The sequence below is a fragment of the Limulus polyphemus genome, unplaced genomic scaffold (genome assembly GCF_000517525.1).
Source record: "Limulus polyphemus unplaced genomic scaffold, Limulus_polyphemus-2.1.2 Scaffold14, whole genome shotgun sequence".
Lineage (NCBI taxonomy): Eukaryota > Metazoa > Arthropoda > Merostomata > Xiphosura > Limulidae > Limulus > Limulus polyphemus.
The window spans coordinates 1267493-1288070 of NW_013665624.1; the positions used below are offsets into that span (position 1 = coordinate 1267493).

General features: G+C 34.3%; 1 protein-coding gene across 1 annotated transcript in view; it reads left to right on the forward strand.

The window, feature by feature from the left end:
* LOC106457126 (dynactin subunit 6-like) overlaps positions 1–20578 on the forward strand; it is a 36004-nt gene that overhangs the window by 6492 nt on the left and 8934 nt on the right. The window contains exons 3-6 of the mRNA XM_013916515.2: positions 4180–4285; positions 11308–11384; positions 15987–16034; positions 19684–19826. Coding sequence (XP_013771969.2) covers positions 4180–4285; positions 11308–11384; positions 15987–16034; positions 19684–19826 — 374 coding nt within the window. The remainder of the gene's footprint in view (positions 1–4179; positions 4286–11307; positions 11385–15986; positions 16035–19683; positions 19827–20578) is intronic.

The following is a 20578-nucleotide window of genomic DNA, read 5'->3' on the forward strand; positions in this document are numbered from 1 at the left end:
TTTTATATTTACTTTTAAATTAAGAAATTAAATAATATATAATACTAAAATTTGAATTGTAATCTACAGTTTGATACCAAACTTAATGACATAAATTCATAAAATAGTAGTTCAATAAAATTTCTAATGCGGGTCAAAAATGCGATGACATGGCCTTTGACCTGTGACCCATGTGGAAAGGGTTAATTATGTTCAATTTAGTTTACTACTACAGATTTGCCTTTTCTTTCACTTCATACAGATCTGTACCTCTTCATAAATACCTCTCTTGAGGGTTGGGAAGCTGTCATGGAAGAAACAGTCTTTTGGGTTTCTTGTCTCCTCAGTTGTTAGAATCTCACATTAATCTTTTGGATCTTTTGTCAATTCAGTGTTCTTGTTAAGTGTTTCTACCCTTGCTATACCACCATGTTTTATTTCACACAAACTTTTCTACAGAAGTGGCATATATTAACGATCAGGGAGGATCTCGGTTTCACATCATACCTATTTATGAGCCTGTTTTGTTTCAAGTGTTATGGACATTCTTGCAGATTATCTTTCAGAGGCTTCATTGTCCTCTGATCAGTGCCTTTCCAACTGCAGAAAACCATCTATTCCACTTTACTAGTCTGCAGTAGTAGATCCTGCTATGTGTTTTGTTGCATTGTCTGGGCTTTTGCTCATCATCTTCATGCTCTGGGAGAATGTGATTTCATTATTACCTTAACAACTGACTCCTGCTGGCTCATTCCAAACAGAAATTGGCCACTCATACCCACCAACTCCTTTCTGTGGCAGCTCGAGTGGGCTAGTTTATCAAACTGTAGAAGGCATTCCTTAGACCTACATAATACCCAGTCCATCTAGGGGTCTTTTTTTACACCAATATCAGTCGTGCCATGCTTTCTCCTTTATGTCTCTGGTCCATGGAACTTTTAGTTCATTGAGTCTTCACGACTTGGTCACTTACTGTTTGCATGGTTCTATCACTTCTGGGGATGTGGCCCTCCATGACTGCACTTATCCCTCTTGATCATGCCCACATGAGATCCCTGCAATGGGCACTTCACGACAGAAGGAACCTTGCTCGAGATTATCTTTCCACCTTCATCTCCCTTCCTCCTTCCCTGTGACTATGGGGCTCTGGCCTGTGGTTCTGCCAGGGCCTCTGCCTTGAAGATGTTGGATCCCAGTCATCATCTGGAGCTTCAGCTCTGCACAGGGGCTTTACGCACTTCTTCATCTCTAACATTTGCAAATGTCTCTGCAGTATGCTAGCAAGCTTAGATTCTTACCACAGCATCCCACCTGGGGTTATGTCTTTTGGAATAGATGGTCTGCCATTCTTTCTTTTGGTCTTTGCATCCAGGCATAGCTGTCTGAATTGGGTCTGTCATTGGATGATGTTGCTGTCTCCAATGGTCAACCCACCATGCCATGGCTTATTAACATCCCCACCTCTGACTCATTTGAGGAAGGTGGATACTCCTGACTGGAAGTACCTTCTTCTATTCACAGAATAACTTTCAAACCATTCTTCTGTTTCCATTTTTATGGATGGTTTGAAATTAGGTGACTCTGTGGGCTCTGCCAGGGTTTGTTGTGGCTCAGTGATTGCAGATTCTATGTTTACTGCTGAGTCGTATGCCATTTATCTTGCCTTGGATCACATAGAAGCTATGCAGTACACTGATTGTACTATTTACACTGACTTCCTTAACTTTCTACTCGCCCTGGAATCTCTTACATTAGTTCCCACCCAGTTCTCTTCGATATATAACAACGACTGACCTGTTTTTCTCTATCTTCCATTGCTATCCAGTTTTTCTGGATACCTGACTATGTCGGTATTCGCACAAATGAGCTTGCTGACACCACAGCTAAGACCGTCTGTTCTAGTCCTGTATTCAAATTATGGCTTCTCGCCAGTTGACAGTCGACTTGGAGTGAGTAACTTCATAACAAGCTTTTCCAGATCAAAACCTTCTGTTGCTCATTGGCCATTTTGTATCTGTAAGGATTGGAAGGACGAAATTGTCCTGGCTAGGCTATGGATTGGTGATAATTTTGTAACTCATTGTTTTCTTTTATCTGGAACTGATCTGCCAATGTGTGGCCTTTGTGACACTCAAATTACAATAGCCCACATTTTACTGTTATGCTGTCGTTCCAACCGTGAGCAATGGCACCATTTGAGACATGTATTTTCTACTGGTTTACCCCTGATGTTGTGTCATTGGTGATGGTGACACTGCCCAACTAGATTGTGTTTTTAATTTTTTATGAGCCATTGGCCTTTTTTAATTCTATTTGAGTCTTTTATCTGAATTTTGGACCTTGTTTAGTTTTTAACTCGATTTATTTTGACATTTTATATTATTTTAATTTTAAGATTTTTACTGGTTGTTTGGCACAGATAGCTTAGTTGCTTTGCACCAAAAAATGCCAAACAACTCGATCAACATTGTGGACAGATGCTTGTAACTGGGAAGAACATACCGAGCATCCATGGCTGCCATTAGATCTTGAAAATCTTTTAACTCCACAACTGAGAAAGGTTGCAGTGTACCAACAATAAAATTGACAAGTTTGTTAGTGATGTGCTTCTGATGAGGGTGTGTATACTTATATTTCATTGATTCTGTACAGTACACTGCTATTGTAGGCTGCTGTACCTGGGTGGAACTACCAGATGCAGATGTAGACTTCTGTAACTCTGCTTCATGATTACGCTAGAAATACACAAGCATATCCCATTTATATAATAAAGAATATAGTTTATAATGAAAATAATAAAAAAATATAATAATAAATAAAAATGATGAATATTGTTCAACCCATGAGAAAGTTTAACTATATAATATAGTTTATAATAAAAATAATAAAAACATATATGCTGCTAATTAAATGAAAATAATATGGTTTAACCAGCAAAAGAAATTTAGTTTACCTATATTATATTGTATAATGTACATAGAATATAGTTCATATTAACAAGAATAATAAAAAGATGTCTTCAGATGTCTCAGCAGGTTAGAAGTGTTTTTTCCTGAAGTAGAAATAGTTCACTTACAATATTTACACTTTGCCTTGATGTGACGAAATCTAGCAGTAGAAAGTATGAAGTTTAGTAGCCATCTCAAATTATCTGAAGTCACTTGACTGGATTAATAACCATCTAATACAATAACTTTTAAGGTGGTTGGAGAGTACTGACCTGATTTAACTGTAGATGTAAAAATGACAGTAGAAATTGGATGCGTACAAAAGTTGACATTTACTCTTACAATATTAAGTATTCACTAAATCATTCGGTGAATACAAATACTATGCCATTGTATTCAGATATGAATACTTTAATTTGCCCTTCCAAAGTATTTGAATACTAGTACAAATACTCCCAAAGCTGTATTTGAATAAATAAGAATACCCCATGTCAGGTGCCAAGTTCTTAAATGTTATTGAAGCAGTGAAATTTAACCTAGTTTCAATCTTAGGATAGATATTTGAGATAAATATTTTTACATTATTTCTAGCTTGAAAAATATTTAATTAACCAACAAAAACGTATATACTGTAGTTATTTAACTTAGACATTACAGGAGTATAGAATATACATTTAGTTGTGTTTTCAGAGTGGGGTGAACTTTCTGCATGTTCTGAACACTGATTTTTATATTAACTACATGTGTTTAGAAAGTTTTGTTGTAACTAATATGAAATAAATTCTAATTAGTTTAGTAACATTTTTGTACATGTACACTTGTAAGTTTTTCTATGCTATATTTGTTAGTGTTTATTAAGATTTGTTTTAATATTCATTTACAAGTTAGTTGAAACGAGAAGAAAAACTGGTGTATGTTGGTGTATAATACATGCAAACATTAGAATGAGCACATAGATTGATAACAAAAGTATTGAAAAACAATTTACACTCTTTGTAATTTAAAGATAATTAAATATTTCAATGTTGACTATTATCATATGTTTTTGAAAGTACAAGTATCACTACTATTTGACAATATTATAATTACTATAGAGAATGTAAAACAATTATGCATAATAGGGACTGCATGACCCCTCTTTACCTGTTCATTAATGAGAATATTAGTATTGGTGACCTGTCTTAAACTATGTAAGTGTGCTCCTATTTACCACTTCTAAAGATTATCTATACCTTTATTTGTAAATGCACAGGTAGTCGGACTATAATACATCCTACTGCACGTATTATTGCTGAAGCTGGACCAATTGTTATAGGAGAGAACAATCTCATTGAAGAACAAGTCCAGATAATTAACAGGTAAAGTTCCCATTTAGTTTTGTTCCCTCTATAAAGAGTTAAAGTTTAATGTAAACTGTAAACCTACTGAGAAACATGTTATCTTTTAATGCTGTACTTTAATTTTCAAAATTATTAGGGTTATGAAATTTTTATTACTCCTACTTTTAATTTTATGTATGTAACACCTTAACAATTTTATCTATTGGCCAATTATGCATTGGATCAAGTTTATTATGCTCTTGATGCTGATTCAGTAGCACTAGTAGTTTTAATGTATGTAAGTAGTTTTGCTACTTCAAAGGTATTTCTTAAAATTATTTTGTATTTGAAACAGTGTGCTTTTATTATATATTTACTGTTGTATTATATTTGCAGCATATAAAAAATGTTACCACTTTCAAGATATTTTCATAACTCCTTCCTTGATAAAATTATAGTTATAGAGAACAAACTTGCAAAGTAACTGCATACAACATGCAAACCCAGTTGAAAAGTTGTAACTAGAAGTCTTTCACTTTGTGTTAAAAATGATGATACATTGTGCTATTTATTATGTAATATGTACACATAATATTAAACTTGTTACAGATTGAAAAATACATTTGTAAAAAATTAAATGTAGGATCACCCTAAGTGTTGCATTTGTGAACTTTTTCTTAGCACCAGAGTCTTTTCAACAACATACATATATGTTATATACTTGTAATTACAAGAAGTGCATGGATGTATTTTAGCAATGTGTAATGAATTTTAAGGTATAAAGTCAAACAGTGAACATGGTGGTACAATTCAATCAAAATTGAAAAAGTTGAAAAACAATTATATTGGGTCATCAAAAAAGTAATGTCACTTTTTTAGATGAAAAAAACCTGAACAACTTGCATATCAAAACAAACATTTATTTAATGAAATAGTCTCCATTCTTATTGATGGTGCTTTTCCATCTTACAATCAGGTTGTTAATGCCTTGACTAAAGAAATCATTTGGCTTTGAAGCAAAAAACATGTTGATATCCTCTTTAACATCTTCCACATTTGCATACATTTTCTTATTAAGATGGTGTTACAGCGAACGAAAAACATGGTAATCTGATGGTTCCATGTCTGGAGAATATGGTGGGTGGGGGAGAATTTTCCAACCCAACTCCATAATCTTGTGTTGCATCAAACGTGCCACATGTGGATGTGTATTGTTGTGGAGAAGAAGAACACCTTTCCAATTGAAACAAATGTTTAAAATCACCACATGAAAGATGTTGTTAACTATATTGCCATCACGAATATTTGAAGTACTTTATTTGCACTACTTTTCCCCACTATCTTTTGATCATGCGCAAGAAATTGAAACAGTGTATCTTTTGAAAACCGCCATTACAATGAGTTATGTTGTACATATATGAATTAAAATTTATTGTGCATCGACCCAAGTTGAGAGTGATAATTGGTAGCAGAGCATGGCTCAAAGTAACAGTTACAAGAATCCATTGGCATTAGGACCAGATACAGTTTATGAGATTTGGAAAAACAAAGTCAAAGTGTGTAGACTGATGACAGACCTCAACAAGAAGAAATAGGATTTGATGGTTACTTTATTTCTAATTTGCCAGGAGAAAGCAAAAACATTTGAAATTAATATAAGTGATTTGAATTTGAAAGATGGAATGGATGTTTTGATTGAGGCTCTTGATTCACTTTTTATGAAAGAAGCTGTAGATTTAGCCTATGAGGCATACTCAAAATTTGATTTGTACAGTAAACCCAAGACATGCTGATGTCAGAATCTATCATTGAATATGAACATCTATAAATGAGATGCAAAAAATATAAAATAGAATTTCTAGATGCTCTTTTGTCATTAAAACTTTTGGACAGTGCAAAGTTAACACAAAGAGACAGGAAACTTGTGCTGACAGCAACATCAGACTTATTTTTCAGTGAAGTCTGCATTGAAGATTTTTTTTTTTTTTATGGTCATGTGACAAGTGAAACATACTTTGAGTGGCAAGACAAAAAGCATAATGATAAAACAAGAAGTGGCTTATGTAATGGAAAATTTCACTTCAGATTCTGACACAAAATATAAGTTTCAGCAAAGCTGTCAACCTCCAAGAAACAGAAGAATTAACAATACTCCTTAAGTAATCAACCCATTAGATAAATATGGTAGAAGAACAAATTGTATGATCTGTCATTCAGCATTTTATTGGGTCAAGGATTGTCCACACAAAACTGAACAGGCTACCTGTGTAACTGAAGATGACAGTGGAAGAAACATCACATGACTTATGACTGAGGTACTAGGCTGTGCTGTAATTGATACTGCATGTACAAGAACAGTATGTGGAAAAAAAATTTAAAATTACTTGGAGGGCTTAGAAAACAAACAGAGGGGTACTGTTGTTAACATGACAAATCTTTCAAGTTTGTAGATGGTGCAAAAGTGGTGTCATATAAAACTGTCACTTTACCTGCTACAGTAGGAGTAACAATATGTAGAATCAACATAGAAGTAGTGAGTGCAAGCATTATTATTTAGTAAAACATCTTTTAAGAGAGCACAAGCAAAGCTAGACATTTGCAATGATAAGGCTGAAATGTTTGGCAACCCTGTGAAATTGGAATTCATGTCAAGTGGACATTATTGCATAAATATTCAGTTATAAGATACAGAGAACAAATATGAAGATGAAAAGTAACAGGGTGAAATATTTGTTGCTAGTGGCAGTGAGTTTGATAATAAGGAAACACCAGAATCATCAGAAATTTTGGTTATCAATGACAACACAAGCAAAGCTGATAAGAAGAAAATGTTGATCAAACTTCATCGTCGGTTTGGACATGCATCAGTGGAATGTCTAAGAAAACTACTAGAGAATGCTGGCACAAAGAATGTGGAAGTTTTCAAATACCTGACAGATATTGTGAACAACTGTGAAGCGTGTTACAAATATAAGAAACAGTCTTCTAAACTAGCAGTAGGATTTTCCTTAGCCAAAGACTTTAATGAAACTGTAGCAATAGACTTGCATTAATTGGGAAGGAGCTTATGGTATCTATACATAATTGATGCGTTTACAAGATTTGGTGCAATAATCACAAGTAAACTATCATCCATTTTCATACAGAAATTCATACAACACTGGATTGGTATACATGGTACTCCTAAATGGTGATAACAGAGGTGAGTTTAATAATGAAGAAGTCAGGGATATGTGTGATGACTTCAACTTAAAAACCACAGCTGCATACAGCAGTGGTTTGCTAGAGTGCCATAATCAGACACTCACAGAAATCAGATGGAAGATTAAAGCAGAAAAAGACTGTGATTGGGAAACAACATTATGTTGGGCCGTAGCAGCTAAGAATAGTCTGTGCAACATTCATGGATACAACACCTACCAGTTATTCTACAATAGAAATCCTAATCTTCCTTCTGTAGTTCTTGATAAACCTCCATTAGAAGGCACAATTACAAGCCAAGTTGTAGCCAAAAATATTGTTTCTCTGTATACAGCTAGATGTGTGTTCATGGAGGTGGAATGTTCTGAAAGAGAGAGAAAGGCCATAAGAAAACAGACCCATCTGACAACAGAGATATGTTCTGCAGGTGACAAAGTGTATTATTAATGTCCAGAGTGGAAAGGGCCAGTTACAGTTATTGGATAAGATGGTCCAGTGATATTTGTTCGACATGGTGGGATTGTAGTTAGGAGCCTATCAGTGTTGACTGAAGGGAGCAATCCAAACAGATCACAGTTCAAATGATGATGATAAGTCAACCTCAGTTGAGATGGGTCTGTACCTTGAAGAATTCAGATGATAATGTAACCACTAAAGCCAGACTAGTGGTGAAAGGTTTTGAAGTAGTAGATAAAGACCAAAAGAATCAGTGTGTCTCATACTAGCATTGTTTGCTCAGAGTAATTGGAAAACATATTCAATAGATATCAAAACTGCCTTTGAGCAAGGACAAATTAAAGAAAGAGATATCTACATACTTCCACCAAAAGAAGCCAATGTGCTAGGAAAATTGTGGTAATTTCAGAAATGTGTGTATGGTCTAGGTAATGCCTCATTACAGTGGTATAATAGAGTGAAAATGGTTATCACATATCTAGGAGCAAAAATTTCTAAGTTGCTCCTGCCATATTCTATTGGATGGAGAAGCAAAGGATACTGATAGGTGTTTTAGCTAGTCATGTTGATGACTTTATATGCGGTGGAGCATCTGAATTTGAATTAACAGTGATTGATTGTGTAAGATCCACATTTTCTATTAGAAAGGAGTATAGCTGTGCATTTCAGTATATTAGTATTTGGTGCTAGTTAGTTATGGTGAAGAAAGATATTTGCATCAAAATGAATATGTGGACAATTTAGACCCTGTACAAATACATAAAATTTGAGCTAGACAAAAAGATTTTCCCTTAACAGACAAGAAGAGAGACCAGCATTGATCAAAAGTGGGACAAATTTTATGGGTGGCTCACCAGAGTTGACCAGATATTTTTTTGATACATGTAGTAACCTAGCAAATATCAAATATCAAAATTGCCACAGTAGGAGATATAATACAGTTAATAAAGTAATAAGAAAAGTCTAATCTGAGACTGTTCCACTTAGATTTCAACATTTGGGAGAATGTAAATTGTCACTTGCCATTTTTAGTGATACATCTTTTGGAAACCTATTGGACAATGGAAGTGAAGGATTCAGTTAGTTGGTAAATCAGGGAAGTTTTCACTCGTGTGTTGGAACTCTATAAAAATTTGATGTGTTGTCGTAGCACTTTGACTTGTGAGATGTTAGCAGTGGCTGAGGATATAGATGCAGCAATATTTATTGCAACTCTTCTGAGCTGAGTATTGGTAAACTCAACTCAGAGGTATTACCACTTGTCTTCATTATGGACTGCAAGTCACTTGTAGATGCTGTAAAACCAGACAAGTTCATCAGTGAAAAACGTTTGAGAATTGAGATCAATGGAATTAAAGAAATTGTTGAAAGTCATCAGATTAAAGAAATTATTTGGTCTGAGAATGGAAAACAACTAGGTGATTGTGTGACGAGAAAAGGGGCTTCATCTCTTATGTTAATGAAGACACTTGAAGATGGTATATTGAAATTTTAGAGACTTTATGAACTATAGAACAATGTTATTTTAATGTTGGTGTTATTTGTTCCTCTTTAATGTTGGACATTCTTCTGTTGTGTTGAACTATAGAACCATGTTATTTTAATTTTGGTGTTATTTGTTCCTTTTTAATATAGGACATTCTTCTGTTGTGTTGAACTATAGAACCATGTTATTTTAATTTTGGTGTTATTTGTTCTTTTTAAATGTTGGACATTCTTCTGTTGTGTTGAACTATAGAACCATGTTATTTTAATTTTGGTGTTATTTGTTCCTTTTTAATGTTGGACATTCTTCTGTTGTGTTGAAGTTTTAAATGACCAGTTATTAATCTGAACTTCACTAAGAGCTTATGATAAACATTTCTTAAAAAAAAAGAGTATTGTAGAATTTGTTAACGATATTGGTGTCACAAATATTTGGACTATTTTATTTGTACTACATTTCCACACTATCTTTTTAGCATGCACAAGAGATCAAAACAGTTAGTGTCTTCTGTGAAAACTGCCATTACAGTGAGTTTTGTTGTGTGTACATGGATTAAAATTTATTGTGCATCGACCCAATTGGGAGTAATAGACATCCCAGCACAAATTGGTGTAAACATTAAAAATGTCTATTTATCTTGTTTCTTTTGCTTGTGATATAAGTTTTTTTCTTTGTTTTCATTCTTTAGAATTTTAAGATAGTTTTGTTTTGAAATAAGATATCCCAAATTTAATTGTTGCCATTACTAAAAGTCTAGCTGATACTTGGTATTTGAAACATCTTTTGAACATTGCCATATCCATAAGAATTAACCTTGTGATAATGATGGACAGGTTTGAATTATTTCATTTTAAAGTAAAATTATTTTTTATACTGGATTTGCAGTACTGGAACATGGTGTAGTAATCTATATATGTATAAAGAAGATTTGACCTACGTATCTCATTGGTGCTTTGTGAACCTACCACAAGTAATGTATTGATTGGAAAGCTTGAAGCTTGAGTAAGTTTGTGTTATTTTTAGGAAAAAAAATGTATAAAGTGGGCCCAAGCCTAAATTCCATAGCTTTTGTTTCTTGTAATTCTCAAAAAAGATGTTGGACCAAAAGTATTGGGAAATTACATTATGTAATTAAAAAATTAGTGCTTTTGACAGGTGAATATGTCGAACACACTAGGGTAACATAATTACTATATTCTGTATTACAATTTGTTTCAAAGACTTTGTGAATTACTGTCTTATTTCTCCAGTAATTCGGCTTTTCTCTTAAGAAATTTCCCTCGTGTTCTTATTTTTTGAAAATTGTCTAACATGAAACCATTTGTCATGTGACAGTTCACATGTTTTTGTGGCAGTCATTCTAAATGAATAGATTTTGTTGAGTAAAGAATAACCTGTGTTGAGGGTGCTTGAAGTGATGACTCTGTACATTAATATATATATATATATATATATATATACACAAATATTGCTACTTCATATTGGATATTTCCCATTGGTTAATCTTCATTTGCCCTTTTTTATTTTTTAACTGGTTGTATTATAGTCATAGATGATCTTCTGGAGTTGTAAGGTCTGCACCATGTTATTTTAATGGACAAATTACCTGTACTTTAACAGGATAATAATGGTCAATGGATACAATGAACATTAGCAATGGATTGGACTGTGAAAGAAATAATGGAATTCTGGCCATGTGATCAGCAATACATTGCACACACACTTGTTTGTTCAGAATACCACTACTGAGCATAATTGTTTTTTTACAAGCAGTAGCTGTACAGTTTGGGTTTTAAATCATGTAAGATATATATATATACTGTAGTTTTATTTGGAATCTAGAAGTATCAATGATTTTTCTTTTAGAAAATGTTTAAAATCATTACATTTTAGTGTATGTTCTAATATCTAACCATAGGATTTCAACCGGTAGTACAGATGAATCAACTCCAGTGTTAACAATTGGAAGTAACAATGTTTTTGAAGTTGGTTCTTGTATCCTTTGCAAAATAAGATCTGTTAAAGTAAGGAAAAAATACATGGTAAAAATCATGAAGTTTGAAATGAAATATGAGTTTTAACACAATTTAGTCACAATTAATTTGTGCCTATTGTATTTTGTATGAATAGAGGACTAATTTTGCCAAAAGTAAGTTTGGTTGATAAACTTTTATCTTTTATATGGTATAATTGTTTATAGTTTTTTACAGAAATTACAAAATAATTATGTTATAATTCCAAAGAAAGATTGTGTAATATAACTCTCCATGACTGTGGAATAATTAAACCAGCCTTGAGTATAACTTGTTTGTTCAAGTTTCCTGTTTCTAGGTGGCCAAATTTTGTGAAGAGGTGCACACTGTATTGAAAGTTAGAAGTATTAAATCTATAAAGACTTAAACAGTACAAATTGATTGAGCCCATGTACATCTGGAATATCACCTAAACTCCAATCTTATCCAAATAAGCTCCATTGGTAAATTAATGCTCAAGTAATTAAGCATTACAAGGTGACACAAATTTCAAACCTCATTTTTGGGAGTCATCCCAATTCTTAGGAGTTCCATATTGACTTGCCAGGTTGCATACTTCCCTATCTTTCCTTGCTAATTACTTATCACAACCTTCCTCCTCCACATCTCCTGATCCTATTCATGTTTCTAGTCCTCCTGCTTCCATGTACATCTTGTTTTTTCCTGTGCCCATCAGAAACGTCGACAGTAGTATAGGAGATTACACAGTAGAGTCAGGTCGTGTGGAGGGCCAGTCTTCACCACTTTATTGACATTTGGGAAACCTTCACCACTGATCCATGAGTTCTGCAGTTTTGCCAGAAGGTCTCTTTCTTCAATTCCAGTCACCACTTCCTTTCCTTGTTTCCAGTTCCTTTCTCTACTTCAAAAGATCCTGTCTCACGCGGTCATCTGTCCGAGGCAGTGAGGGACATTCTTCTCAAGGAAGCTATTGAGCTGGAGTTTCCCATTCAGTGAGGATTTTACTCTTGGTTTTTCATTGTCACAAAGAAAACTCAGTTTCTGAATCCTCCTCATTTCTTTATGGAATCACTTCTGTTCCTTCATTGTATTTTCACTTCAGGTCTTTGGATGACCAACTTTGAAGTAGCAGATTCATATCTTCATTTTCCCATCTCTCCATCCTCACGTTGTTTTCTTTGGTTCATCATGAGGGATGTTTTCCAGTTCTGGGCTCTTCTGTTTGGGCTTGCCTCAGTTCCTTAAGTGTTTTGTTGGGTTGTTAAGACCTTTGTTCAACACCCATATTCGGTGGGACTTCGTTCTCATCATTCTATGGATGAATATCTTCTTCTGGCTCCTTTTTGTGTGCCGTCTTCTGACCACATATGTTTGCTCCTGGAGGAGCCTACTCATGTGGGTTGGTTAATCAAGTGGAGAAGTCTATTTTTTCCCCTGCACAGTATCTATTTCACTTAGAGGTTTTTTTCAGTTGTCACTTCAGTTGGGCCCAGTCTTCTCCACCATGTCTTTGGAATATGGAGAAGTTGGTCATCAAGGCCCTATCTTCTTATTCTCTTTCCAGCTCAAAAGATGTAGACCTTCTTGGAAACTCTCATACTCCTCGGTCATGCTCACACATATTCTCTCCAATGGGAATTCAATGGTTGATGAAACTTCAGCTCGGATTCCTTGGATCAACTGGTTGTACTTCCTTCTTCCCTTTGGACCAACTTTGCATGGTGGTTGGACAGAGACAATACTACAGCTGGTATTCCTCTTCCACCTTCTCATATGGACCTGCATCTTTTTACTGATGCATATCTTGAGGTGCATATCTTGATACCCAGGAATTGGTTGATGGCCACATCAGGATTTCATACCAATGTTCTGGAGCACTTAGCTGTTCATTAAGCTATGTCTCTTTGCCTCCATCTTCTGGGGGGAAAGGTGGTTATGGTGCATATCAATAACTCCACAGTGGTGTCATATATTACCAGGCAAGGGGGTACCAAATCCAGGTCCCTTTGTTTTGGGGCTCAGGAGCTCTTATTCTGGGCACATGTGCACCAGATACAACTTTTGGCTTGCCATATTCCCATGCTTTGAATCTTGTTGTGTATCAGTTGTCTCATTTGCACAAAGTAATTCCAATGGAGTGGTTCCTAGATCCTTAATATTTCCAATGGTTATGCTGTCATCTGGGAACCCTGCACATAGATGCATTTGCTACCAATAGAAACAACAAGCTGCCATCTTTCTGGTCTCTGGTTCCTCATCCTCAAGCTTTTAAAGTAGATGCCTCAGGCAGGAATGGAGGGCCTTCACATTTATAGCATCACACCTATATGTTATCTCACCAACGTAATATCCCTCATCCACACCATTCCATGTCAAGTTCTCTTGGTGACTCTGTTTTGGCTTGCTCAGCCTTGAGTCCCTCTCCTGAGGCCTCTACATTTGTCATCAACTCCGCCCCTCCTTCTGTCTCCTTTTTTCCTTCATCAGCCTCATTTGGATGTCCCCATTCTGCCATTCCCATCCTTTTCATCTTGTTCTGGTCCTTTCATATTATTTGTCCTCACTGTGCTTTTCCTCTGCCTGTTTGGAATCTCAGTATTGTCCCTTTTGCCCTTTCCCAACCTCCCTTTAAACCTTTGGCTTCATGATCCTGGCATTATCTTTCCCTCTAGACCAATTTCTTTCTCCTCCTGGCTTGTGGTCATCATAGGTCTGTCTTTTTTTTTGTGATTGATGTTTTTACCCTTTATCATAGTAAATATATTGTGCTATACTGTACTGTAACTTCTTCACCAAGACCTCTTCTGCTTGTGAATGCAATTCTATCTTTGCTCTCATCCCCATCCCTTCCATTTCCCTTATTTATTTCAGGTCTGATCTGGATATCCTCCTGTGTCTTGTGCATGCTTAGTGGTGTTATATGACTCTTATGGCTTCCTTTTCTGGTTCCCACTCCCATTTGTTTATTCACTGAAACCATTCTGTGTCACATGACTTGTCCCCATCACCCTTAAGGGTAGGGTTTATCAGCTTAATAGGTTGACTTACCCTTCCCTCTCCTTGGAAGGGCATCATCTTTATCATGTCTCGTCTCATCAGATTCAACATATCACCATGTCTCTAGTAGCTTGATTTCGTCATCCGCTGGAGGAGATCATCCAGGCTGGAATGTGGACTACTTCCCATACCTTTATCGCTCATTACCTACACCATCTGGCTGTGTCTTTCTGTGGTGAATATCATCTACCTCCTGTGGTAGTCTTACACACAGTGGTTTAACTCTAACTTGGGTATCTTTTTCTGTTATGTTTTCTTTCAGGGTCCTCCTTTTTCTTTGATATATTTTCAGATCCCACTCAGTGGTGAGTGTTGCCTGGTCAAGTAGGCTTTCCTATAAATCTGCACTGTTTATGTATGAGAGGGGTTGGTGTATATATTACTAATGGTTTACTTGCCCTGGCCATCATACAACCTATATCCTGGTTTTGATCTTATATGGGGTCCTTTGCCTCATAATACCAATGACAGGATGAGGAACCTTGCCTGTATGGTCGGGGTTGAGTAGATGAGAACTGGTTATTGGCTTTATGTTTTTTCCATGTGTGTTTGGGATTATCTATTAGTGTCTGTTATTTCTTTATGCTACTTGTGACTTTTATCCTTCCCAGAATTAGTTTGTTTCTGGTTATGTTTGTATGGTTGAGGATAAAGTGGGACTCACATTGATGTTTTACACCAGAGACATTGTTTTCAGAGGTCTTTCTTTTACTTGCTTCTGGCTCAATGACACCCATTTCATTACACAGCACTTCTTCATGGACAAAGAGCATACTTGTTCCAGAAGGGGAGAGTTCCACATGTGTCTTCCATTTAAGTACAGAGTATGCCTGTTTGATTCTCTACAGATGCTTTCAGAATGGAGTCTCTTGTTTTATTTTACACTGGTCCCTCCAAGTACTGAATGTGGGATTTTAGTTATTGTGTGAGAAGAGGTTTGTCTCATATTGAAAGTTGTCCATTAGATACTTATCTCCTGTCAAACACTTCCCACCCTTCCTCCCCACTTCCAGTGTTCTTCTGTTTCTGTGGGCCTAATCTCGATAGTGAGATTCATGTAAAGTAGAACAGAGGGAACCACCTGCTCTAGGAGAGTGTGTCTTACTCCTATTGGTGGAGGATTATTGCATGCTATGTGCATGCTAAATGAACAGCTCAAACTTGTGGGGTATAAAGGCTAGCAAGAAAATTTCTTTTCAATGCATGAAAGGGCAGTGGAAGATCACGAAAAGCTATTATGTGAGGGTAGGTAAGTATCCATAGGAAATCTATTTTCAGTGTAATAAAATGATAACTTTCAGCATTTTGTAATACAGCTATAGCTGAAAGAACTTAAGCTTGATTTTGAAGGACTATTATATGAAAAGTAATTAATCATAGGGTATTTTACATGTTTTAAAAAATGGTGTCACATTTTATTGTTATAACTGAGCTTATGTTATGCGTATGTATGTATGTATGTATGTATGTAATATGTTTTGAATAAATTGATGTTTGAGAATATAATAAACTTCTTAACAATTTTGCCTTAAAATGATTTGTATAGATACAGCTTCTTTGAAAATTGGGGATAATAATATTCTTGAATCAAAAGGTAAGGTGTAATATAGAAACAATCTTTCTTGTTGGTATATAAAAACTAGTTCATTGGGTAATATCTAACTTTATTACACTATAGGTATATCTAGTTGTTAATAGTTGATGCATAATTGTTTTGTTTAGCTGTCAACATTAAGTTCCTCATGTGTATATTGACATGTAGCTGTTAATATTTTGTACACTGTGAATGTATGTAGCTGTTAACATATTGTACGTACGTCATGGTTTTGTCTATCTGTTAACTTTTTGTCAGCTATAGGTTTATTTAGTCCATTACAGGTATTCACTTATGATCATTCATTGATGTTTAATTTTAAATCAGGCACTGGAATATCTAGCTGTGAATTATAATCTGTCTCGGGTATGTTAACAGTTAGCCCAATTTTAAAGTATCTAAATGTTAATTTTCACAGGATAGTTTGTCATAAATGTAGTTATCTTAATTTCTTTTACTTGTGTATATCGTGGACTTAACATTTTGTCCAATGTAAGTGTATCAACTAATGCCATTTTGTTGTTCATGGGTATATCTAACTACTAACTTTTCATCCCCTAGAGATTTATCTAAATGTTAACCTTATTTCATTTTAGATATTTACGTCTCTGCAGAGAGACATATTGTTTTTTCTATTGTTTCTTCTTTCTTTTTCTTTGAAACACTTTTCAACTAACTGCCATTCCTTCAGTTCTTGGCAGATTGACTTGAAACTTAGTAAGGTTATACTTTGGTCAAATACACTTAAATGCCTTTTTCATTTTTCTTTATTTAGGCCTTTTTAAGGATTTTATGGGTCAAAGGTCAAACAACCCCAAACTTTAAGGTTTCTGTGCAGTTATATTTACAGTAATGAAAGTGAAAATCAGCGCAAATATATATTTTCATGCACCCAACACACTGACATACAGAAAAGTTAAATTTGCCCATTTTGAGTCCTTTTAGGGGGCTAGAACTCTCAAAAAAGCATAATTTTGGGGTTTTTGGTCAATTACTTGGCCATATTTTGACCAACATATGTGGGACTTGGTACAAAGATGCTTTTCTACAGATCCCACACATTGACAAACAAATATTTTTAGTTCTTATAGGATGGTAAATTTGCCATAAAAAGTATAATTTTATGGGTTTTTGACAATTTCTTCACTGTATTTCAGCCAGTTTACATGGGGTTTGGTACAAAGATACTTTTTTTATAGTTCCCATACATATACATCCAAAATGTGGGATATGCCCATCTTGGGTCATTTTAGGGGGTCAAAAGGTTAAATAAACTCATAATATTAGGGGTTTTGATCAATTACTTACCCGTGTTTTGACTAATTTGCATGAAATTTGGTACAAAAATACTTTTCTACAGCCAACACACATTGACGAACAAAAATGTTGGACTTGCCCATTTTTCTTTGTTTTTATGATTTTTTTTGGTGTCAAAATTGGCCATGTTGGGATTGCGTGGTGGAGACATGTTGCATCCGCTGGTAAATTTTGGCCTCTTTAATATTTTGTACTATCTTTCATATGTATACATATATATCTTATTTAGCTGTTAACCTATAATTCACTATGAATATATATAGTTGTGAACTTAAGTTCTTGGGCATAGCACTTCAGAGTTCAAAGTTAGCACTAGCAAACTAGTTTTGCAGTTTTGCTAGTAAACTGTTGAACATAATTGCATGTGATATATGTATATATATATATATATATTATTTTTTTTTTGATAGTTTATATTGCAATATTCTGGATACAAAAGGCCCTATAATTAGGATTAGTTAGATTGTTTCAATTGTATATACCATGCTTGTTTTACAATCCTCATTTAAGCTATATAGCATACTATGGCCAAATATGAAGAAATGGGGATGGCAAGACTGCAGTTTCAACTAGTTCGATTGATTGCTAGTTATTAAGGCAATTAACACTTGTGTCAGTCAGCTAGACTTGCATTATTTGGCCTCTTTAGTATAGCTCTGCCAGCAGTGTGATTAGAAATAACTTGCCCAAGTGATTGCTCATTGGAGGTAATAATGAAAGAGAAATCACTTATGTTGCATATGTTTTCCACATCCCTCTTAACTTGTCAATGATTAACATAAATCTTACTGGAGGCCCATTGACTTCTAATAATTCTCCAGCTTAAAATAATTTGTTTTAGTATAGTGTGACTGTCAGCAGTGGAGTGCTGTAACTTTGTTGATTCAGGTGCTTGTAGTCTAGATACACTAGTACATACATTCAAGTCGAGCATCTTTTAACTTTTATGAAATAGTTAAAATAAAAATAATGTTATATATAATTAAAATTAATTTTGATATTTAAAAATACTTGTAAAGAAAACATGATAGAAGATACTAATAAACAGGATACATACATATATATATATATATATATATATATATATAACATTTAATACATGAAATAATTAATTATGACCCTGTTACCATTAATTTTACAGAATAATAATGTTTATTCTAGTAGCAGTTATGAATTTGCTACTAGGAGAAAAAATTATTAACCATCATTTGTCAAGTCTTCAAAAGTTGTATGTAGCTGTCTGGGATTTATTTAAATGCTAGTTATTGGTTCATCTTTGGTATTTCTAGTTGTTAACCTTTGATTCATAAAGTATCTAACATGTAGTTGTTAATCTATTATGATTATATCTATCATTGCTAGCCTTTTGTGCATTATGAACATACCTTGTAGTTAGCTTCTAGATAGATTTATGGTTTTAAATTCAGAAACAAAAATTATATACACATACACACACGTAAGACACATTTTTCTTGTTTTAAATACACTTGCAGTCCTTCACGTTTGATAGGTGCCATCACACTTGACCTGCTTTAAAGTGCCAGTAAAATGAGTTTTGCAAGTGCTTGTTAGAGCCCCTGTCAAGTCATTCATGATTCCTCCTGTTTTGGGCCCATTACTGGTCCTATTATTCTTCCCAAGAAATTAATACTTTTGAATTCAGGTCCTGTTATTATTTGTCATGGTACTGGCCATGCAGGTCAGCTGTTGTTCATATACAAATTAACTTTTATTGTCCAATTTTGTAAACAAAGAATCAAGATCCATCATCAGCCCTGTGGACACTTTGACAGGAGCTGTTTATATCCCTCATATATTTTTGAAACATGAATGTCTGTATTTATATAAAGGATACCTGGAAAATATATTGAATTTATTATCATGTTTATTTTTGAATGTTTCTGAAATACTACAAATTAAAGTATGGTAAGAAATTTATTCAAATTTGTTTTCTAAATATTTTGGAAACACTATTAGACAATATTTTAATATGATTTCTGAGCTTCCTGTGTAACACACAATATTTTGTATGAAAAGTTGTCAGTGTTTTATTCTTACGATAAGAATTGATTGTACTTTTCTAATTATGTTTTAATACATGTTGTATTTCCTATGTAATTAAAATATCAAATATTTTTTTGAAAACCAATGGTCTTTAACAATCCAAATAGTAAACTGTAAGGAAAATGTATTTTTTAATTTTTTATGTAGATAGGTAGAATGAATATTTTTGTATTATGATGGTAACTTTCATGGAATTATAAATATTGTAACCTCATTTATTTATGATAAAAGTTATTAATATAAGTAGAATTTTCTGTATCCATTTTAGCTAAACTTGGGAGACATGCTGAACTGACCAGTGGTTGTGTCATTGGGGCCATGTGTGAAATTACAACAAAAGAAGTTATTCCTGAGAATACAGTAATCTTTGGTAAGAAATGTGAGCGAAGAATTCAGGCAGAGAGACCAACGGTATGATTTTTTATTTTCTATGTCTATAATTCATTTGTTAACAATGTTTAGATTGACAAATGACACACTGAGGTGGGCTGATGGTACTGAAACATGCATATTTCTGTAATTCTGAAGGGCACAGGTTGTTTTAGTCAAGCTTGAAATGTGTATGATGATGCACTTGAGGTATGGAATCTTGGAAAGGATCTACTTGTATGAAAAGGTTTTAAGTCAATGCTTTTGTTAGTAGATATCCTGACATATTATATGACCAGAATTTTGCTTTGGACTCCAAACATTAAATGTGTGGAAGTCTCTGGAGCATCCATGCTTTGACCCCCATATGCTTAAACAACTACCTTGGGCCTCCACACCTAAGTGTTTATACTGTGCTACATTTAGATTTCATTTTTAGAGAATATTATCTCGCAATTAACAAAGCATCAAACTGTTAACTAGTTTATTAGTCTATCATGTATTGTTTATCGATCTCATACCCTCATAGTTTAACCTATCTCTTGATTATATTGCCAAGGGAAAATGTAGTTCTGACTTCATCGTTTTATATATTCCTGTAGCCACAACAAAAGTAAATACTTATGTAAAATCAAACTAAATAAATATTAATGAATAAATGATAATTAATATAGATGTAGATACTGAGTAAGGTGGGAAGGTCAAGACACGCTATATTTATAGTTCACCATAAGACTAATAAAATTCCAAGTCATGAAATCATATGAACTGTCCCAAGTAGTTTTAATTTTGAG